Raw genomic sequence first — 23,642 nt, 5'->3', positions numbered from 1 at the left:
TTTTTTTCCTTCATGGCAGTCCCTACCTCTCCCCCTTCCCCGTCTGACTTCTGTGCCAGCCCCCCACTACCAGCAAAAGCTCAGTCACCCCTCAGCCAGTTCACCTCGGCGCTCTGTAACCTGGGCTTACCCCCCCAATTCCAACTGTCCCCCCGTCTCAGCATGACACATCACAGCCACCCTCCCCTAGGAAGGCAGCAGAAAGGATCAGAAGACTGGATTTACATCTTGCTTTTCTTTAACCCCAACTCAGACCTGCAACCTGTCACAGGGATGAGAAGTCAGAAGAGGGATAATGCGGTCTGTTTCACAGAACTGCTTCAAGAATCAAATGAGATGTCTAGAAAGCCACCAGCCACTCTGACCTTCCCTGCTCCTCTGCAGCCCGTCTCATCACTCAGCAGCCACCTGGCAACCCCCTCTACCTAGGCCACGGAAATTTTCTGCCCCTCAACTCCACTTCCTTGCCAGAAAAAAAAAAAATCATCTCTGAATTTCCACAGATTAAAGACACATTTTTAATAATCTGGACACTCTCAAGAGAGACAGGGAAGCTCTGACCCTGCAGGAAAGCTCCACCATCCAACCCCTGCTCCCCTACAAAAGAGGCCTATGTTGTTAACAACCAGGGCTTTACTCACTTAACGACATTTTCCAATATTGTTCGGAGCTCTGCCTAGAGCTTGGTAGAGGCTGAGAAGGGGGACACAGCCAGGATGAAAGGACTAGTAAATCCCGACTGACCTCTCCTGTGACCGAGCGGCCTGGTGCGCACACCCACTCTCTTCTTGCCGTCTCTACTCTGGAGCAAAAGTCAGCAAAGTTTTACCTAAAGGGCCTAAGGACATAAATATTTTAGGCCTAAGGGCCATATGAACTCTACGGCAATGACTCAGGTCTGCCTTCTAACTGAAAGCAGCCATGGATAATACATAGACAAATGGCCAGGGGCTGTGTTCCAATAAGACTTTATTTACAAAAACTGGTAGCCAGCCCCAGGGCTGTGGTTTGCAGACTTGCTCTGGAGCAAAGCAGAACATACAATCTCTGCACCGCAATACGGTCTGAGCTGCAAAAGCAGCATCTCTGCTGCTGCTTGCCTACTCTGTCCACTGGCTCTGGACTTTGGTGTGAACAGGCTTGACAAGGACAACAAAGTCAGCAGGTGAAGATACGGACCACAATCAAGATCCCGATACCTCGTCTTTATGAGGCGGTGCCAAACTCATCCCATTTCGGGGAACCCATACTCTCTCGTTCCCTAAGATTCCCTGCCCACCTTACAGCCTCCCCATTACTATGTAGTGATCAAGTCAGCCACCAACTTACTAAGAATCCTGCTATTCTCTCATCCTGGTCAAAAGAATAAGTAATCAGTTTGGGGGGCGGGGGGGCGGGGGGAGAGGGCTAAAGCCCAGGTTCCTCTTGGATAAAGATGTACAACAGGTTCCTTAAAAAAATAAGTTACATAAAAATTTCTGGACACAAAAACTCCTATCTAGACCACTAGTCACAGAGAAGAGCAGAAGCTAAAAAACCCAATCCCCACAGAGAACGAGGCTTCCTGCCAGTGTGCATGCTCTGCGGCTGTGAGCCTTCCCCCGCCGCCTGGCTCTCCAGAAGAGAACTGGGCTCGTGGGGCCCAACAGTGACCTCACCCAACCCTAACAGAGGAGCTTCTCCCGGATCGGAACAGAACAGCCCTTGGAAGCCTGGAGGGGACTTTTCTCAGTGTGCTCCACCGTGGAGTGTGGCGGCAGATTCCAGGCCACTGATGCCATCATCCCACTGCCGGCCTTCCCTAACCAGACAAGCTGAGAAGAACGATGTCCCCTCTCTGCTCCCCTCATCTCGGCCAGGAGGGCAGACCCGGGTGTGTGCGTGCATGGACGCCGCCTCTCTCGCCCCGAATCACTGCTGTTCAGGTGCCTGTTTAGGAGATGGAGCTGTGGTCACAACGACAGTGGAGACTGCTTTGGAGGAACCCGAAGCTGTCCCCTGTTGAAGATGAGATGCGGGCACAGTCTGGATGCGCACCTGTGTGCAAAGAGAGAGGGTCCGGTCAGGAGGTCGCAAACGAGCTCCGCAGTCGCCAACGAACAGCAAAGGGGAGACAAGCCCGATACGGCCAGCAGTTCGCCTTGGCCCTTACCTGTGTGGCCTGACCTTGTTGCTGAAGCTGCTGCAACTGCTGGGCAGTGAGGAAACTCACAGGCTTATTGCCAGCAATGAGCTTAGTACCCGCGGGCATGGTGGTGAGGATGATATTGCGGCCCAAGCCACCGAGGCTGTGGAGGGAAAGCAGGAGTGAGGCGCCGTAACAGGCGGGCCGTGTGCTTAAGGAAAACAGGGAGCTCTGCAGCCCAGCGAAAGTTCCTGCATTCTGGACTGAAATGGAAACCAGCTGGTGAGACCACCTTTCTCCTAGCTTCTAGGCTTCCCATAAAGCCCCAAGGCCCTCAGTGCTCTGGATACAACGGCTCTGACACTGTACCCCGATCAGCAGAAATAATGGACAGGACTCCATAGAAGTGGGCATTCCAGAAAAGAAACTCTTCCCCAAAACAGCTGCCTGGAGACCATCTGACTGATGTCATCATGCCCCTTATCCCTGTTTAGGGCAGGACCACACAAAGCCCAGGCTCCCAAGTAAGCCCTCCTCCTCTGAACTATCACAGCACAGGGCTCAATGTCAAAGTGAGGCCTTCCCTAACACCCACACTGGACACTGCCATCTGAGCCACGGCACCAGCCCACCCCCTCCCAGCACTTCCCATCCCCTTCCTTCCTTTTTTCTCCATAGTACATATCACCAACCCACATGGTATTTTACTCTATTATTTCTCTCCTCCCCCTACAATGTAAGCTTGAAGACAGCACGGATTTTTGTCTGTTTTCATCACTGCTCTGTGTCCCCAGCGCCTAGAAACAATACTAGGTGCTCAAAACTGTGGATGAGCACAACAAAGGAGAAATATCCAAGAAGAGCCCCAGAAAAACTAGCTGCCCTTCCTGTGTGTGGCAAGGAGCCACGTGGAAGCCCTGCCCGCCCATCATGCCGGCACTTACTTGGCTCCAAGGTTGCCTTTGATGATGGGGGCCGTGACCACACTTTTGCCCTTCATAGGCTGGCTAATAACAGACAGTGGAACCGTGATCCGCGTAGGCAGCTTCCCCTAAAGAGAAAAAGAAATCAGGCTTACGGGATAGGAGGGAAGGAGAACTAAGCGCCACCTACAGGGCCACCGAACCGAGGAGCAAGCACTCAGATGCTCTCACTTCCTATACTCTGCAGGAGCCCAATATTTCTGAGGGGTGGGCCCAGGCTGCCCTCCTAAAACTGCTGACAGGCTGTAATAAGTGCTCACATACTCTACTGAGGTCTCATCTGATCTGTTAACCATACTCCTTCCTTCTCACTCCCGGAAGCAGCAACAACCATATATAACCGCTACCATCAGGATAAACACGAGTACTAAACTGCAAAGGAAAGCACTGTGTTCACTTAAGCACGGTAAGAGTCTGAGCTCCACAGAGGGTAGGGTCTTAGTGATCTGTGTACCTCCCGATACTTGGCACACAACTACCTGAAGGAAGTGTGATGAAGGACAGAGGCACTCAGGAGTTAATATAGTGCACAATCCTGCTTCCCTGGAACTCAGGCTCACTGGCGGGGTGCACAGAGCCCGGCACGCTAGATTAGGAACAGGTCACATTTTCCAAGTGCTTTTCGTCTCTCCCAGAGATAAGAGGTTAGTTAAGGGACATTAATAATAAACTCAGCCAAGTGAAAAGTCCAACCCCAAAGCCACTAAGGCCCAAAAGGAACAAAATAGAAGCTCAACAGGCCTAGAGTCTTTGGGATTTCAGGATGGCAAAGATTAGCTCACTGCATCACCTGTGTGCAGGATGCCTGCCTTTTAACCCTTAGTTGGTAGTAAAATTTATACACAGTAAAATCTTGTGTAAATCTGATTTAAAAAAAAATGATTCAAGGGCGCCTGGGTGGCTCAGTTGGTTAAGCGGCTGCCTTCGGCTCAGGTCATGATCCCAGGGTCCTGGGATCGAGTCCCGCATCGGGCTCCCTGCTCAGCGGACAGCCTGCTTCTCCCTCTCCCTCTGCCTGCTGCTCTGCCTACTTGTGCTCTATCTCTGTCAAATAAATAAAATCTTAAAAAAAAAAAAAAAAAGATTCAGTGCTAGGATACTCAGAAAAGGCATCGACACTTCCCAAGGGCAAGCTATTTCTCAAGAAGCCAGGCACTCAGGTACAAAACTGTGTGTGTCACAGGTCCCCACACCAATCTCCAGTTGACTCACAAGTTGTAGCCCATCAGAAAGCACTCAAAGATGTTAACAGGCAACAGAATAATTTAAGATGGTGCCTCCAGGTGGATTTACTTATGGTTTTATTTTCTTAAGAATGCCTCAGTTGCTTCCAACATTTCAGACCACCAGAACACCAGCTGGAATTGTCTCTTTATGAACTAGCCTAACTAGCTAAGTAGACTAGGAAAAGAATCCCTGCTCCATGCTCCGTGCCCCTCACAGGCTCCCAGGTTGTATTTGTCTAGACTGTGATGGAGTAGATGCCACGGGCTTACTACCTTTCTGTGTTAGGAGAAGGATTCAAGAGAAAGAAAAGTGGATCAAGTATGTACTGTTTCCTTGCTTCTTTAATTTAACTTTTGTGATATGAGAACCTAAATAAATACTTCCTTTTAAGCCACACTGTATTTCACGGTTTGTTGGCTGGCTGGTTTTGCTAATATCCTCCTTCCTCCACCACTCTGGCTTTTATCCAAATTATTGAGGTTTTACTATATAGCTTGCTTAGGAAAGTAAAACTGCGTTTTATACTGTGCATAGGCACCCCACTCTACAGAACAGTGCTCCTTATCCACAGGCTAAAAAATAAAAACACACGTGCACCCAGAAACACACCTATGCTGATACAGGAATTTGCTTTATGATAAGTGTAGTATTTCAAGTTAGTGGGTAAAGAATAAACTAGCTGATGATGTTGGAATAAAGTAAATATAAAATGACATCTCTATGACATGCCATTCACAAAACATATTTCAAATGGATTATCGACTATACTTTTTCTAAAACCCTGAAAATATTTTATGAAAATGAAGGCTAATATTTTTATAATCCTGGAGTATGAAAAGCACAAGACTCAAAACCCAGGAACCATAAAAGAAAATGTGGATAGATCTAATCTGATAAAATGCCTGTAGAGCAAAGGCTCCATAGGCAAGGTTAAAAAATGACAGACTGGAAGGAAGTGTTTTCTACACATACCAAGAATTAACATCCAGAAGATACAAAGAACCACCTCAAACAATGTGAAAAAGCCAAATACCCCAGAAGAAAACTGGCAGATTTATTCACCACTGGACAGCACGTGGCAAAATGGATGCCCAACTCCTCTAAAGATCAGGGAAATGAAACAGAAAAAGAACTCTCTTCACCACTAAGATAAAGTTAAAACAAACAAATCCCGGGATACCCAGCATTGGTTAGGGTATGGGGGAGAGAGGAGAGCTGCTGAGGGGAGTATAAGGTGTGTGACCTCTTTGGTTACATGACTGGAGTTAACAAAGCTTTCCATATGTATCCCTGCCCTATTCTAGCATCCTCCACTCCAGAAATGCTTATACGTGTTCATTCACCACAGCACTGGTCTTTAATAGAACAAAGGTTCAAGCACGCCCCTTCTACGGATTACCATGTATCAATAAAAAGAATGCTGTCAATACCCACATGGATCTACTACAATCCCCAAAACATATTTTTAAATAAATAAGGCAAATCACAGAACAGTATGTGGATTTAAGGTCTCTTACAGGGATTTCTTTTTAAACTATGTGTATATACTGTATGAAGATACTCAGGAAAAGGACCGGAAGGATAAATGCCAAAATACCAGTAGTAATTAGCCCTCAGGAAGGGAGAAGTAGGGGGTGGTGAAAAAAATTTTATCTTTTACTCTACATACTTCTGTACTGTTTTAATCCTTTATAAGAACGTACACATATACTACTTCATAAATTTGTTTCGAAATTAAACAAAAAAAGCCTATTAGGAAATAAGCCTGTTTGGGTCAAATGAAGTGATACAGACCAGGTGTACTTTCCATTCCTAAAAAGAGAAGCCCCCTAAGCAGAAGCGCTATTCTTCCCTCCCCCTGGGTTACTCACAGCCTGGGACGTGGAAACCACCGTGGTGCTGACAGGGACCTGCCGCACGGCAGAGGCTCCCGTCCCAATGCTGATGGGGGTGCTTGCAGCCCCGGAAGCCACGGCCACAGTCTTGGACACAGCAGCATTCATACTGGGCAAGGACACCGCTGAAGTATGGACAGTTCCAGACCCACCGGCCACTGAGGACCCTTGCTTGGCATGGGCCGCAACTGTGATGGTCTGGCCTGCTTTGGGGGGCATCACTCCCAGGCCCTGCACGATGCGGATCGTGGCAGCCGGTTTCGCTTCAGAAGAAGCCACTGTGTTTTTCGCCTTCTGGTCTGCCACACTCACACCGAGCGCAGGCATCAAGCGGAAAGCTGAACTTGAGGCTTCTGTTGGCTTGAGGTCAGGAGTCACTTTAACCACGGTGGTACCTGTCGGAGTGGATGAAGGGGCACTGGCCGAACTGGCCTTGGCAGGGCTCTCCGTGGCATGAACCGGATTGGAAGTGACGTGTAAGGTAGCAGAAATGCCTTTGCCCGCAGTGCCGCTTCCTGTCCCAAAGAGGTCCTGGGTCAATTTGACTGTGGTGACCTGGGACTTGGCCAACGTGGCCATCATGTCCGGGGTGATTCGCAAAACCGTCTGGCCTTTGGCATCCGTGGTGATGGAAGAAGGCGGCAGACGCAGGACATCCTTACCCTGGATGCAGAAGTTAGTGGCTGTGAGCGGAATGCTGTTGCCCGTCTGGGGCTTCACACCGAGCTGCCCGGTGATGGCCACCTGGATGGGAAAGAAACAGCACTGACCAGGGGAGCCGCAGTGCTAAGCTGCTGACATTTCTCTAACTTTTCGTTTCAAAAACTGGTGAACATTTACAAAAGTAGAGAACAGTGTATAACAAATCCATGTACCCAGCTTCAAAGTGACCACTTTGCCAATCTTGTTTTATCTGTCCTTCCCCCTTTTTTTGGGGGGGTGGACAGAGGAGTTGGAATATTTTAAAGTAAACCACTATATATCATTTTGCTGATCAATACTTCTGGATACACTTCTAACCTAGAAAAAGACTTTTTAAAGTAAAAAAATAATCACCTACACATTAAACCAAATGGACTTAACAGATATGGAACATTCCATCCCAAAACAGCAGAATACACATTCCTTTTAAGTGCACACAGAACATTTTCCAAGATAGATCACGTTAGGCCACACCCACACACATACAAAACCCCTACTATTACCTAATAATCATCTATAAATAGTATCTAATAATATATATTTGCATTTCCCCAACTGTTTCAAAAAATGTCTTTTATTGACAATTATGATGACCGTCAATAATGAGAGCAGCAGAATGGCACCGGGGGACCAGAGCACGGGCTTTGGAGCCAGACTTCCTGGATTCACACACCAACTCCTATTTAAGGTCAACGTCCCATGTGTCACACATGCAACTCTTCTAGCCTCAGGGAACTTCTCTCCATTGCATTCCCCCTCTCTACTGGATAACTGCCATCAGAATGCAAACATGCTTTAACATCTTTCAACCTACAAAAGCAGCAGACCCTCATTTACTCCACATCCCCCATCCAGCCCCGGTTCTCTGCTCTCTTCAAAAGCAGAATTGCTGAAAAATTGCCTACATTCCCTGTCTCTACTTCCTCGCCTTACATTCTCTTTTGAACCCATTCCCAAACAGCCACCAATTCAGTGGTGGCCAGTCAAGTGTACTCATTACCTGTAACCAGTGAGTGATCCATTTTCAGCCTCACATCACTCACACTTTCATACCCCTGATACACGTGCTGACTTTATAAACACACTGGTCATTCTGAATTCCAGTATCTGCACCTCGGTGTTTTCTAGCTCAGTAAATGGTATCACAATCTACCTAATCACTCAAGCCCAAAGCTGTGGGACACACTCAACTCCCTTCTTTCAACAGACCCTATACTCCGCCCACCGGACAATCACTCGAGCTCTACCGTCAACCCTATATCCAGAATCTCAGCACCTCTCCACACCTCCAAAGACGATGCACACGAGCCAGCCCCAGCTCACCTGGACTGCCATGACTACGTCCCACCTGGTCTCCCGCTTCCACTGCCCCCTGAAGCCCATCCTATGCAGCTGCCAGGGAGCTCTTTAAATGTAAACCACATCAAGTCATTCTGGCCTGCGATCTTTCAGTGGCTCCCCATCACATTAAAATTAAAATCGAAGTCTGACGTGATTTAACCACAGCTAACCTCACAAGCAACCCCGCCTTCAAACACCTTCACACCTGCTCACTAAGCTTCACACTCAATGGCTTTCCTGTTGTTCAAGCACATGATGTGGAAACAACGGACTCACTGCACTTTCACTTGCTACGCCTATGCCTAGAATGCTTTGTCGTCAGATAATCAAAATATGGCACACTCTCTAACCTCATTTCATCCCTCTTCCAAATGCCATCCCCTCAGGCCTGCACAGACTGCCTTAGCTAAAATGGCACACGTCTACCCCTCCCCGTTTACTGCTCTCCTTAGCTCTTATGACACCCATCCCTGAAGCAGTTTTCCGTCCCCCAGCTCTATGAGAAGATGAGCTCCACAAAGGCAGGGATGCGGCCTCTGGAATACACCACTAGATCCCCAATACTCTGGGCAGTGCCTGGCACAAAAAAAGCACTCGATAAATATTTGTTCAATGAGACAAGTGACATTATTTTACCGTTAGATTATTCCATTTCTTCATGTACAAAATAACAAAAGCACCTACCCCATGGCATGATGAGGATTAAATTACCTAGTATCCACAAAAGCATGGTGCAGGTACATGAAAAGCACATCTGTCACGCTACTGTGCCTAACAATTTTTGTGTGATTTTTTTTCCTTAAAGATTTTATTTTTAAATAATCTCTGCACCCAGCATGGGACTCGAACTCACAACCATGAGACCAAGAGTCACATGCTCCACTGACTGACACAGCCAGGCGCCCCACTGCTTACCAATTCTTCAAAATTCGATTATCATCCTTGCATATTCACAACGAGGAAAGTACAAATGTATCCTATATTACCAGAGTTAAGCAAAAATACCAGCAAAGTATATAATGTTATACCGCAAGATTTTCATTAAGTAAATTCATGGAACGTCTACTCCAAATCCAGAAACTACTAAATGCTAAATTACATGGAAAAGAAACAGAAAAAATCTTCAGCATCTATGAGGCCTGCACCGCCACTGGTGGGAACTCACCTTTGAAATACCCGGGAACTAAGGATCAAAGATTACAAATCATTAAAGATCTCCGACTATCCTTTGCTGTAGAACAAAGGCGTCGAAACCACCCAGAGATTTCCACTGACCTGCTTGATGATGTTCTGTCCTGTGACATTCTGAATGACAGCAGCCGGGGAAGCACTCGGAGCAGAGCTCCCGGGAGAACTCGTGGCTGGCTTGCTTGCGGGGCTGGCTGTGGCAGGGAGACTTGTCATCGTGAGCCCCGTCTGCCCGGGGCCAGGACGCTGCACAGTGGCCGCCGTGCTCTGGGCTTTGACTGGAACGGTGGCCATTACTGTCTAGTTCAAGTGTGAGGCCGAGAGCTTGATTAGACACGGAGATGCAGCCCAGCACACCAAGCCGTCTCCAGTGTGCCACCACCCAGAAGTGTCCCTCTAAGAGTACTTGTGCTCTACCAGTGCTTAAGGCTCGCTATGCTACTAAGTGGACACTGTAAAGTTCTTGTATCTGTGTGGAGCATCTTAATTTTTAGAAAGCTTTCACACTGAACCTCCCATTTTATTCCTACACAATGAGAACAAATATTATACCCCTTTTATAATAAAGGAAACTGAGGGAGGAAATAAGACTCTTCTTTAAAATTACCCAACTAGTTAGTGGCATGGCTAAGATGAGAGGCACAATGGAAGGAGCCTGAAATTTAGAATCACATCCCACCTCCACGAGGGTCCTGACATTACAATCCTGAGTAAATCACTAAACTTCTTGGAAGTTCTGATTCCCAACATGTAAAATACAACTTATTAGTCACGCTTACTCAGCTGTGAACATTAAATGAGCTGCTGTGTCAGGCTCCTCAGTCCCTCCCCAGCCTGCCCAGTGGACTCATCAGACTACCTCAGGGTCCAGGCTCGCTGTCCCCATTTACCTGGGGCACAACTTTGGTCTGTGGAGCAGTGGCTGGAGCGCGAATCTGTGGTCCCGCCGGCATCTGGGGCAGCGTCTGCGTCGGTCCCGCCGACTGCTGAGTCACAGTAGGAAGGCCAGGCTGGGCCACCACCCGCACCTGGGGTAGTCCAGCTGAGCCAGAGTGGCTCACGACACGGGCGGTGGCCTGAGAACTTGGTGGAGTCTGGCTGGAAGCCGGGGAAAGCATCGTTCCTAGCTGTGGCATGGTTGGTGAAGACACCAGAAGAACACTACAAGGATATGGCAAAATGGGGGGGAGGGGAACACAACAAGAACCAAACAATTTAAGCCACACATCCAAAAGGCCTTCAGAGGGAGAAAGCTGGAGAAAAAAACGGAGCTTACCCTGAGCTAGATTTAGCTGGTTCTGAGACAGTAGCAGGGCCACTTTTGTTCACTGATGACACAGGTGGAGGGGAGATCGGAGTGGCAGGCAAAGCCGGAGTGGTGGGGGTCACAGGTGTGACCGGGGTGGGTGGCATGCTGGAGTCACTGAGGCTCATCTGGCTCTGCTCGGAGGGGCCACTGCTGAGGACCTTCAGTGAACTCTCCTTGGTACCGGATTTCTACGAAAGAGAAATCGGGTGCAGTTACCAAAAGTCCCCAAGAGGTGGCACGGCCCTGCGGTTCCCGAAGGCCTCGCTGCCACCACCTGCGACACCACTGAGGCAGCCGCTCTCAGAGGTCACTTACCACCTTCGATGGGGGCTTGGGTTTTTGCTGAAGGGCTTTCCTGGCTTTAGCTGCAGCTGCCTGTGCTTGGTGAATCCGCTCTGTAAACAAGAGTGGTAAGCCTCAGCAAGTTTAACCTCAGCACAGTAGGGAGGGTGGCTTCATTAAGAGCCGAGCCCCGGCTGGTGGCCTCACCAGCGGGCTAGGTCCTGCCTGAACGTCACCGAAAAGCCTAACGGCACTGGGGCAGGAAGTCAGAAGCTTCCCTAGTCCACTCGGGGCCTCACGCACCGAACTCCTCCTCACTCCGGTCTCGATGCAGGTAGATCCACAGCTTTCGCCCAATGTCGTATTTCACACACGGGTCTTTCTCATAATGCAGCCGATCCAGTGCTCCGCTCACCACCGTGTTCACCTGAGAACCAGAGCAAAGGGGGAAAGGGACGCGTCAGACTCGGACGCCAGAGCAAAATCACTGGGTGTAAGTCGCAGCCGATCAACAGATCCTAACTCGGCCGGGTGGCAGCACCGCCAACGGCTCACTGCGTCACTGGCAAAACAAGAAGCACCCTAAGATTCCTGAAAGACTGAGCTGTGCCCTGAAGGAGCTGGGGAGCTAAGAAGCCGTAGAAGCTGAAGGAAACTGCAGAGTCAAATCTGTGCTCCACTGACTACAGGGTCTTAGGTCATCACTGTTCCCATTTCTTAGGATCTCCTCCTTTCCTCTTCATCACTCAAAAAAAAAAAAAAATTACGACATTTTATGTTTCCCTCTAAGTTTTCTCAAATGCGTTCTGGAACAAAACAAACACGATCTCTTTTCCATCCTACCTGGGTGCTGGTGACATCTGGGGCGAGAAACTGGGAGTCCTTGAGTAGTTCACAGATCTCTGCCCGGGTACCTTCCCCGTTAGGCAGCCGGGCCGCAGCATCTCGAACTGATGGCATGAGAAAATGGAAAGTCCAAGAGTCAAGCACGGCTGCCACTGAGGAGCACTGTCCTCCTCACGTGCTCTCGTGGGGAGCAGCTCGCTGAGGAATGTCTCTGCTGTAGTCAGACTCGGCATTACCATCTATTCTGATAGTAATAAGGGGGCAGTGGCCTATACTCTTCACACTTTCAGCCAAGACAGGTCTGTTAACTCGGGTGGGAAAAAAATTTCCACATCTGACTGAAATTTGGCATTTTCCTTCAATTATGAGCAAAGGTATTGGCAGTGACGTGATCAGAAATCAGGTATTTTCATATCACATCACAGCTGCTGTGGACAAGACCACATCACAGTATCATTTCCACTCATCACTATATGGAAATTACAGGAGATGTAAGACCTGCTACTGGAGACTGTCATTTAATATCATAATAAAAACATATATATTTCTGCATCATAAATTTAACATTGTGATAAATATTTTAATAGGGCCGGTTTCTTTAGTAACTCTATGCATTTCATTTTATGCGTTTAAAGACCAGATCCTGAGATGGAGTCTGCAGGATTCACCAGACAACCAAAGGGCTTCATGGCACAAAAAAAGGCTGAAAACCTCATCTTTAAAATAATCAGCCTAGAGAAAGCAAATGCCCACACTCAAGCTAACTATTTAGCTGGCCTGTGAAAAATTCCTACATGAAAATAAATGTGAGCCCAGACTTCAGGGAAGAAACACCGATTCCTAGCATCAATCTCTGGGGATCGAATTCCCCCTTTATGTCCCAAACTCCAAGGCCTCCTAAAACTGCATCTGACCATCAAAGCCCTTCTGGGGGGGTTGGTTGGGGAGACAGCTGATTAGAGAAAGAAGGGATCCCTGACAAGAGACAAATGACACATACCAAGAGACAGGATGGTGACATAGGCAGGCCGGTCAGAGCGCAGCAGGGAGTGTTCCCGAGCCTTATTGAGTGAGGTCTCCTTGTCAAAAACACCCTTCACAGGCCCCACTACAGACTCGAAGCCATGCATGCGAAAGGTGAATGCCTTATGGGGTTGGCTGTATCTGTAACGCTCCTACCAAGAGAAAAGAGACAAGGCTCCTAAGTCACAATTAGTGGGGTTCTGTCTAATGCTCTCATACAATAAGGGGTCGACCTGGAGAGACTAAAACAAGGAAACAGGGTATTGCACTAGGAATACTGAGCCAAACACAGTGGGAAAAGGATGATCTCCAAAGAGATCACTAGCAAAGGGACAGAGAGATAAATATAGATGTATTCTGCTGTCTGGAAGAAAACCCCATCAAAACATTTCTCATTCCCTTTCCTCACACCAATTCCACCCCCAGCAAACAATCTCAACCAACAGAATATCTAAGGTTAAGGGTGTGAGTTTCCTCTAAGAATATGGACTCAAGGAGAGTCAGGCTCAGAGCTTCCTCTGCATGGCCCCATAAATGAAGAAATTTTCACTGGGTGCTAGCGATCCCTTACCTGCTCCTGAAAAACTCTTTTCTCCTCCCCCGTGCTGGGCCGCACCACATAGTCAGTTCTTCTAGAACATAAAGAATTTTGTATCCATCACCCCTTCTCCAGTACCCAGAACCAGTCCTTTGCACCATGAAAAAAATGTCCCTTCATTAGTACTCTGTTCCTGCAAAGGTCAAAAGTCCACTTTCCAGATCCTACCAAGTACTCCCGTATTTCCAAAAATTACTCAAGTCTCAGAAATCCAGAAAAGTTACTACATAGATGAGAAAGAGACTGTTTGTTTTTACCTGTTTTCAGTACTGTTGCTAAGTAAACCCCATCTAATGGCAACCAAAAAATTCAGCCTGAGAGGAACAAAGGACTTCAAATTTGTAACGTGACAAAGATGTTTTCTGTTCCCAAGAGAAACTGAGTTTCTCTGTTACGTAAGACAACGGTTCTGCTATATTCAGGCTGGCCCTCTGTGCTAGTGCTCAGGAACCTAAAGAACCACACATCAAAAGCAATAAAATACTTAGAAATAAATTTAACCAAAGAGGTGAAAGATCTGTACGCTGAAAACTACAAGAATCTGATTAAAGAAACTGAAAAAAAAAAAAAAAAGTACAAATCAATGAAAAGATTGCCTATGTTCATGGATTGGAAAAATATTGTTAAAATGTCCATATTACTGGGGCACCTGGATGGCACAGTCAGTTAAGCATCCGACTCTTGGTTTTGGCTCAGATCATGATCTCAGGCTCTGCGTTGGGCTCTGCGCTCAGCAGGGAATCTGCTTGGGACTTTCTCTCCCTCTCCCCATCCCCACTACTCTTCTCTAAGTCAATCAATCTTAAAAAAAAAAAAAAAGTCCAATTACCTCATATCACCTATAGATTCAATATAGTCTCTATCAAAAGCCCAAAACCATTTTTCACAGAAATAGAAAAAATAATCCTAAAATTCATATGGAACCACAAACAACCCCAAATGGCCAGTGCAATCCTGGGAACCATCACACTTGCTGATTTCAAACTTTATTACAAAGTTATAATAGTCAAAATAGTACAGCACTGGCATAAAAACAGACACATAAGCCAATGGAACAGAATCAAAAGACCAGAAATAAACCATTGTGTAAATGGTCAAACCACTTGCTCCATATCTGACAACGGAGCCAAGAATAATCAATAAGGAAAGGATAGTCTCTCCAATAAACGGTGCTGGGAAAACTGGATATCCAGATGGGAAAGAATGAATCTGGACCCCTATCCTACACCACTCACAAAAATTAACTCGAAACGTATTAAAGATTTAAACACCTAAAACTGTAAAACTCCTAGAAGAAAACACATGAAAGAGGCTCCTAGACACTGGTCTAAGCAACAATTTTTTAGACATGACACAAAAACACAAGCAACAAAAGTAAAAATAAACAAGTGAGACTATTTCAAACAAAATCTTCTGTACAGCAAAGGAAAAAACAAAATGAAAAAGCAACCTACCAAATGGGAGGAAATATTTGCAAAGCATGTATCAAAACCACAATGAGATATCACCTCACACATGGTAGAATAGCTATTACCAAAAAGATAAGAAATAACAAGCATTAGGAAGGATGCAGAGAAAAGAGAACCATTGTGCACTGCTGGTAGGAATGTAAACTGCTTCAGCCACTACAGAAAGCATATGGACATTCTTCAAAAAAATTAGAACTATCACATGATTCAGCAATCCTACTTCTGGGTGTACTTCCGAAGGAAATGAAATCACTATCTCGAAAAGACAAGTGCACCTTATGTTCATCGCAGCATTATTTACAATAGCTACAACACAGAAACAACCTAACTGCCTGTCAATGGATGAACAGGCAAAGAAAATGTAGTATATAATAATCCATAAGGCAGAATATTATACAGCCATAAAAAAGAAGGAAATCCTGCTATTTGCAACAATATGGATGGCCCTTCAGGGCATTACGCTAAGTGAAATAAGTCAGACAAAGAAGATAAATACTGTATGATCTCACATGTGGAATCTAAAAAAAAGCCAAACTCACAGAAACAGAGAATGGTAGTTATCAAGGGGTGGTGGATGGGGGAGATGGGGAGAGGTTGGTCAAGGGTACAAACTTCCAGTGAGAAGACAAATCAGTTCTGGGGATCTAATGTACAGCATAATGACTAGTTATCAATATTGTTTCATACACTTAAAAGTTGCTAATAGAAACCTTAAATGTTCTCACCACAAAAAAAGAACTGATAATTATGTGACATAATGGATATAACTAATATCATGGTAATCATTTCATAATATATACATGTACCAATTCAACACGTTGTACACCCCACAATATTATATGTCAACTGTATCTCAACAAGGCTGGGGCGGGTGGGGGACACAAAGGACCACATCAGACTGGAAACAATCACATGAAATGATGTGATATAAAGAGCTCAGGATTAGAGATCAAGAGGCCTAAATTCTAGATCAGGTCCTGTCACTAACCTTCAGCAAGTCACTTAACCTCACGCCTCAATTTCTTCATAGGTAGAATGAGAAAGATTAGATGAATCCTTCTCAAATGGGAACTGAAGGAGAATTCAGGGAAAGGAGTATGCCCTCCTACAACGTGGATCACAACCCCCTCAGAAACTCTACTGTGCAATCCTCTCCCCAATTCAGAATCCTTTGCTCAGAAAGCCACTCTTACTGATGGGAGTGTGTTACCCTTCTCAGGTATGTTAAGGCAGGTTAGGATCAGTGGACACCTAGGAACTCTAAAGTTCACTACGACTCTAACATACTAAGAAACGTCAGCAAAACCATGGCAGTACCTTAAACTATAATTTCATGGACTACCACCCACCATTCAAGTATTATACTCACACCCGAGGAACAGGTGTTGTGGCATCTGAGCTGTCTTCATTTTCTTGCTGGAGAAAAAGAAAACATTAACAGGTAAATGGACTAAAGAATTTTGGCTAATTTAAGGACTCCGGAAATCCAGTAAGAAAAATCTGGTTATTTCTTAAAAACCGTACCTTACAGAAAGCCTGGTCTTTGGTTTCTAGCCACAGCTGGAAGAGTGCAGCTAATTCCTTTTCATTATCTTGGGACTGGCCTATCAGGAAAACAAAAAGGCAAATAACAAGAGTAATAACAATACTAAAACAATCTACGGTATTACTCAGAATCCCACTGTCTCCTTACTTGCTGTATCTATGCCAGAGAGAGAACCCATCAGGACCTATAATGCAATGATCCTGTGCACATACTATCCCCTCAGCCTGTATTGCCTTCCATTCACTGTCTGCCTGGACCAACACTTCTGGATGTTTCCTGAGTAAATCACTCCTTCCCTAGGTATTTGCTGAGCAGCCGCCATGTGCCAAGCACTGCATACTAGGCAGGGTTATTCAGTGAACTCAGCCTCTGTTCTCACAGAGTTTATAGTCAAATAAGAAAAGAATACAAGTTAATAAAATCTCAAAGTGGTAGGTATCACAAAGGATATCATGAAAGCTTACCCTAGGGAAGTTTTCCTGTCCTTGGGGGTCAGAAAAGCCTTCTCATTGTGGGGCAACAAAGGCATTCTACCAATTGGCACAGCAATAAGAAGGCCCTCAGGAAGGAGAAAAGCTTGACCCCTTTGACCTGCCTAGAGAGATGAGCACCTCCCTCCTGCCCTCCTCCCCTCTTACTTTGTTCGGGCTCCTACGGAAGCACCCATCACACGATGGTCCCTATGTCTCCTGCCCAGACTAGAAGACACAGAGACCACCAGCACTCGGGTCTGCCTGTGGGAAGAATACAGCCTCCCAGGGCCTACCCTTCTCAAAGCAGCTAAGATGATGCTTCTGAGGACTCTTACATGTTCTCCCTAGTCAGGCAGAGTCCCACCATCGCCGGAAAGTGCTGAACTTTCTTATCCTGGGAAGATTCCTCTACTCCTCTGCCTTCTAGAATTGCTCCTTCATAGTCCATTTCCCTACAGCCTAATCAATCCTCTTCTCACACCACTCCCTCTACATCCTTACCTGGTGTGAAGTCTGCCACCTAATAAGCTTAAAATCCTTATTATCTGGTCGGATAAGGTCTGCCACCCCGGGCATAAGTCCCCCTCCAGGCTGACTTCAAGCCACCAGTCTGACAGAGTCAGAAAGAGCGACACGGTCAGCAATCGCGGGTTGCCTTCAGCTCCCCACGGTCCTTGATGCCCATCACCCTAGCAAGGAATCACTCTTACAAGAAATTCACCAGTTCTTCCACATTCTCAAATCCATGGGCTTTATCTTCCTGAACCCTTTTAGGATGATCAAGGCTAATGACCACTCCCCACTTCCTGTGTCCTTCCCTGGCTTCCAAGATCCAACTATTTCATGGTTTCCTCCCAAGTCACTTCTGCATATGCTCTCCTGCTCAGCCTGCTCAGCCTCGGAGCTTCTCAAGGCTTAGTCTAAGGCCCTCATTTCTCCTCACTTCACGCTTCCTCCCTATGCCTATGCCTTGATAACTGTAGATATGCCAACAACTCCCTGCCTTGACTCTCCCATATGGATTCTAAACCCACACATCCTACTGCCTACTCAACATTAACACTTTTAAATACCTCGAAGGCAGCTCACACTCAGCACATCCAAAACTAAACTCAGGATCTCCGCCCTCACCCCAGGCAAGATGTCCTCCACAGCTGCCTACCACAGTAAACGGCATCTTCACCGTGAGGCACAAATCTAGCAGAAGTGATGCTTGACAGCACTCTCCCTTTACTCCCCACAGCCAGTCATAAGCACTATGGCTTTTACCACCTACAACTTTCTCAACTTTGTCCACTCTCTCTCCTCGGGTCCAGATGATCATCATCTCTACGTAGGCCTGTGTAATCTTTTTGAATTGAATCTTCCCTGGCATCGCTGATCCATACTGCTTCCTCCACATGGAATGCTCTTCCCCTCAATCTGCCTCGCTCCTTCCTAGTCATCATTAACATCTCTGCTGAAATGTTCCTTCCTCAGGAAGGTCCTAGTCATCATTAACATCTCTGCTGAAATGTTCCTTCCTCAGGAAGGTCCTCCCAACTCTGCAGAATACACCAACACCTCGTCATAAATTTCCATCCTTTCTGGTACTTTCCCCTCATAGAATGTGTATGTTTGTTATTTCACGTGAATGGATATTTGTTCATTATATACTTCAGCACCTAACCCAATGCCTGACACCTAAAAGCCAAATAAACGTTGTAAGGACTAAATGAATCTACTGTGTTCACAACCTTCTCTCCATCTCTCTCTTCACAGACCACTCAAGGGGGTAAAGAGAAAGGCTAGTGAATTTCAGTAGGAAATCAACATGGAATTTTCCTCTTAACACCATCACTGGTAACCAAATTACTTCAGGTACATAATAAAACATAGTAAGTGGGACTTCGTAAATTAAAAAGAAAAAAAAAAAGAATCCTGCTCTTTGGAAATAGTGTATTCAGGGCTGTCTGACATCCTGTTGCACGTTATCCTCAATAGCAAAGCCCACTGTTGGGAAAGAAAAATAATTACACTATTACAGGTTAATCTAAAAGCATAGGCATGATTTTTTTTTTTTAAGATTTTTATTTATTTATTGAGAGAGACAATGATAGAGAGAGAGCATGAGAGGGGGGAGAGTCAGAGGGAGAAGCAGACTCCCCGCTGAGCAGGGAGCCCGATGCGGGACTCAATCCTGGAACTCCAGGATCATGACCTGAGCTGAAGGCAGTCGCTTAAACAACTGAGCCACCCAGGTGCCCCCATAGGCACGATTAATACGACAATGGGTCCTACTGCAAAATACCCCCACAGATTTAAATCCATCGTCCTAGAAGGGCCATCCCACCCCAGCTTGCAGGAGCCAAAATCCAGTGGAGGGGTGAAACTTAGACCCTGAGATACCAAAGGGGTCACAAAGGATCTTTTTAACGGAGCAAAATAAGACTTAATATTGCTGTTCTCAATATCCTACTAGGCTGTATGGACTAGAAAGCAAGAGCAGCTGAGCAGAGGATGCAAGACAGTGAAAACCCACCTCTACGAGTGGGCAGTATGAATTACTCACCAAGCAATTTCCACTGCTGGGTTTTCTCTTTGAATTCAACAAATGCTGAGAAATTGGAAGGTATGGCTGCAAGAAATGGGATCACATGAATAAGCCGCACAGGTCGGAGAGCACACAGAATTCCGAATAACTGCAATCCTTGGGCTTTGAGAGAACTTTTGAATGTTTCATAGTGGATCAAGACAGCGGAGACCCCCAAGGCACAGCATTAGGTGAAACCATAGGAATTTAACCAGGGATGCTGTAGTTTACCAGGAAAATGAATTAAACAAGGGGGGGTGGGGATACTTGACCCTAAGGAAAAAAGTACCTTACCACGACTTTCCCCAGCAAGATATTGCAGGGCTGGTAACACCAACTCTGCCCAGTTGGGGGCGGCAGAGAACCAGCTATTGAGGGAGCTGGCTGGAGAGGACTGCCAATCCAAAACCCGTTCCTCCAGCTAAGGGAAAACAAAGACAGAAGCCAGTCAGAGTTCTATTCCACACCAGTAATCCCGCAGATGCTCCAGAGCAAGCTAGGATACATCTGCAAGTCACAAAGCAAGTCAGCTGCAAAGCTCTGAGAGGAACCCAGAATTCTTCTCCAGCTGTAGACTGTTAGTTTTCTACAATTTGAAAACTGATGTACATCTGACTTTTCCAAAACTCTTACCATAGGAAGGCTAGCCTGCCCCTCTAGCAGCAAGATCTCTAATAGAAGAGAGAAGAAACTGGAAGATATTTCATTGATTCCAAGACAAGGTTTGAGGTCTTCAAGAGGCCTAATGAAGGAAAAAATATGTAAGAACAATTGAAGAGACCAAGAACACATCCCCAGATGGTTTAGGCCCTCCAAACCCTCTAAGAGTCATACAAAAGTTCAATAAAGGACCACAGCATACACGTTCCCTAGCAGGTCCCCTGGGACTCTGGTCTTGCACGTTCAACACGCACGGGCTCATTCCATGCACCAGTGCTGCGTACAGCCCAGGTTAACCTTTCACCCTCGAGCAGCAATCTCTTGTTGCTCACTTACTCCTCCTTGATAGCAGGTATAGCCAGCGGAGAAGGGGCCTGGGAGAGAGGCGGGATCCCGTCAGCGCTGCTTAAGGGTTCAGCCAAATCCTCTGCCTCTGATTTGATCAGTTTTATTTTCTTCTTCTTCTTCTCCTCTTTTTCCTTAACCTTTTTTTTAAGGACAGCCAAGTCATATAGGGCTAGGAAGAAAAGGCAACACAAATCACAGAACTGCATTTTCTACATCAGGAAGTGAGGGTCTTATCTGAATGTTATTTTCCAAACACCCACCAGTAGAAGAAAGAAAAGTCTTAAGTAAAAAGACATTGAGTTACTTTTTGTTTCTTTTTGTTTTTCTTTTTTCTTTTTTTACCAAATCCAGTGAGAGATTTTACAAGTTAATTTTAACACCTATTAAAGAGCCAAAGATCTACTGTATTGATTTTATATTCATTTTCCACCTACAAATCCGTAAGAGGCAATAACTAAACAAAAGTTATCAGCAAGAAGGAAGCTGTGGTCTCATTTATTTATGCCACACGTAGCTGGCTGACGTAACGTAACACAACAGTCAGATGAGGTCAGCCTCCAGAGGACATCACTTACCTGCTAGAGAGCCCTTCCTGCCAGCATTTACTCGAGTCATGATGTCACTGAGAGTCAGGTCCCCTGTCAAAAGGTCCGGATGATCCTGGATGTGATATTCAGAGATTTGTTATCGAGGCCCCAAAAAGAAGCTAAAACTGCTGATGATTTTGCCAATTTACCTAGATATAATCAGATGTTGGGCGCACTTGCGGAAATCATATCTCCCCTTCATAATGGGGCACAGAACCCACTTCCAACCTTTCTACTGTATGGCATTTAGTTTATAAAGTTCTTTTGCATTCCTTATCTTAGTGCTCTTCAAACAATCTTATTAAGTGTCACTATATTTTATAGTGTGAAAACAGGGTTGAGAAAAAGGTAAGGGAATTGCTGATTTCCAGTGTGGACGCTTCCCACCTCACTACCTGCCTTTTCTTCCTCCCCTCTGCTCTCTGGCTTGGCTGCACTGGCATTACCTTGACTTGGTAGAGTAACAGAGAGAGTAAAAAGTGGGAAGAGCACAGGATTTGACTCCTGACTTCCTAGCTGGAGGGCCAAGGACAAGCTCCTTAACCTCTCCAAACACAGGTAAAATGGATATAATGATCCATGTACCAGTCTTGCTGTAAAGATTAAATCAGACACTACATCAAGCATTTGTCTTCCTCTCATATCTCTGGTGTTAACGAGCCACTACAGTGGCTCCTGTCCCCCCAATAATAGAAAAGGAACCATAAATGATATGGTGACTACCTTCATCTCCCAAAAGCCAATCCAAAGATCTTAGACTGAAAACCACTAATAACCACCCCACCCAATCTTACTGGTTGATGTTTCCGCTTCTCATGGTGCTTCTTTAACATTATCTTCAGGTCACTGTCCCCCAGTTCTATTTTATCTGAGAGAAAATGAACCAAACCACATGGATTAGGTCATTCACTAACATGATGCTCAAATCCAAGTCTTTCTGGTCACTTGTGATAGTCAAAAGTAACACGTTTCTCTGAATGTCCCTTCTGAATCCCATGTACTACAAGCACACACAATCTTGGAACAGTCACAGGATCAACTCTTCAGCTTTTCTCTACACTGATCAGTAACAATGACCTCAGTTAGTTAGCTGTTCCTGAAACACCTCAAAAATTCTTAACCGTCTTCTTTGATTCCTATCCCAATTAAAAGTTCTTCTCTAATTTCAGACATTCTAAGAAACTGCTATGGCTCTGATTACCTCTTGTTCTATTATTGAACTGTCCCTAAATATTGCTATTTTAATAATCTACTTTAAGCCCAAAATACCAGCCGATTAGCTCCTAAGGAAAAGCTTCAAAACAAAGGAAGAAAGGCAGGCCTACCTACTTGTAAAAAGTGGAATCGTACAGAAACTTCTCCCAATCTCCCACTTATGAAGAACACTGCTTCGATTCCCTGGCAGGTAAGAATCCAGCGCCCACACTGTAAGGGAGTTCTCAGATCTACATCCTGATCTCCCAAAACGTCCACAGCATCACTCAGTTCTCACCTGCAGTTTTCATATCCGTGGTTGAAAGCGTGGGCACCACCCTCAGGGGCACCGCAGGGCTAGGAGAACGCGCTGGAGAGCTCGGAAGCCATGAGCTGAGATCTTCAAAAGAAAATTTTTCTTGTAAATCCAACGTGGCTGTGGACTCCAATAGGGGAGATTGGGTAAGTGGCCATTTGGGTTCAACAAGGCTAAGCCAACAACATGGAGGCCAGGGTTCCACCATTCCTTTCTGACCCTTCTCCAGACGAACTGGAGCACACTCAGGTCATTTAAACGGCTCTTCCAGGAAGAGAGACTTCAAAAGAGCGATGGGGTCGCACTGCAGCAGGCCAACAGTCACTACTACTCTCCTGTAGGGGGAAAAGCAGCTCTCTCAAGTGGCACAATAGGACCAGACAGGCCTACTGTGGAGAGCCCTGCCACGCAGGGATTCAGCTCACCTAAACTCTAATGCCACGTGAGCACCAAGGGGACAAAGGTATGCAGTCACACCCCACCCAAGAGGAATGGCTCAGAGCCCAAAGACTAGGGAATTCTGAGTGCCGTCATCCAACCCCCGAGAGACACAACTGGGAGAGCTTCTTTCCCGGGAGACAAATGGCTACCACTGGCTCCAACTGAACACGCTGCTGGTGTAAAGCCAACATCCCAGCTCCTCCAAGTGCCCACACTCACCCTCTTCATCAGATGACAGGTCCGTGTCGCCACACTCCTCCTTTACTTCCCTCAACACCTTCAAGTAGCGCTGCTGGGTCCGCCACTCCCGCTCCTCAGGGGTACGGGAGGGTGAAGGGCGCTTCTGGCGGAAGGGAAGGGCTGGGCCGCTCCGTCGGGCCATCTCCAGTAGGTCCTAGGAAGAGAGCAGATGGGGATACACGTCATCATCCAAAGCTTATTCTGGTGCATTCCTCAAGTCTACATTTTCTTCTCTTGATTGTTGAACAAGCTCAATTCCCTCCTTTCAGATCAGAGA

General features: G+C 46.2%; 1 protein-coding gene across 5 annotated transcripts in view; it reads right to left on the bottom strand.

Moving 5' to 3' along the window:
* Positions 1-952: 952 nt before the first annotated feature.
* The window catches only part of NFRKB (nuclear factor related to kappaB binding protein), a 38,666-nt gene continuing 15,976 nt past the window's right edge, over positions 953-23,642 (bottom strand). For 2 of the 5 annotated variants that reach the window (XM_036086294.2, XM_036086295.2), the window contains 22 exons: positions 23,345-23,519; positions 22,667-22,804; positions 21,969-22,042; positions 21,163-21,247; positions 20,576-20,756; positions 20,213-20,321; positions 19,874-20,000; positions 19,559-19,624; positions 16,513-16,592; positions 16,358-16,404; positions 13,493-13,553; positions 12,899-13,073; positions 11,896-12,002; positions 11,356-11,479; positions 11,086-11,165; positions 10,738-10,958; positions 10,352-10,622; positions 9,549-9,761; positions 6,207-6,974; positions 3,070-3,176; positions 2,153-2,288; positions 953-2,037 (listed from right to left, as the gene is read on the bottom strand). In XM_036086294.2, coding sequence (XP_035942187.2) covers positions 1,912-2,037; positions 2,153-2,288; positions 3,070-3,176; positions 6,207-6,974; positions 9,549-9,761; positions 10,352-10,622; positions 10,738-10,958; positions 11,086-11,165; positions 11,356-11,479; positions 11,896-12,002; positions 12,899-13,073; positions 13,493-13,553; positions 16,358-16,404; positions 16,513-16,592; positions 19,559-19,624; positions 19,874-20,000; positions 20,213-20,321; positions 20,576-20,756; positions 21,163-21,247; positions 21,969-22,042; positions 22,667-22,804; positions 23,345-23,519 — 3,471 coding nt within the window. In that variant the 3' untranslated portion in view covers positions 953-1,911. Of the gene's footprint in view, positions 2,038-2,152; positions 2,389-3,069; positions 3,177-6,206; positions 6,975-9,548; positions 9,762-10,351; positions 10,623-10,737; positions 10,959-11,085; positions 11,166-11,355; positions 11,480-11,895; positions 12,003-12,898; positions 13,074-13,492; positions 13,554-16,357; positions 16,405-16,512; positions 16,593-19,558; positions 19,625-19,873; positions 20,001-20,212; positions 20,322-20,575; positions 20,757-21,162; positions 21,248-21,968; positions 22,043-22,666; positions 22,805-23,344; positions 23,520-23,642 lie in introns of all 5 variants that reach the window. The other 3 variants (XM_036086296.2, XM_036086297.2, XR_004915488.2) reach the window with 3 other exon arrangements.

This window comes from Halichoerus grypus, chromosome 11, assembly GCF_964656455.1.
Source record: "Halichoerus grypus chromosome 11, mHalGry1.hap1.1, whole genome shotgun sequence".
Lineage (NCBI taxonomy): Eukaryota > Metazoa > Chordata > Mammalia > Carnivora > Phocidae > Halichoerus > Halichoerus grypus.
This window is presented reverse-complemented; position numbering and strand designations above follow the sequence as displayed.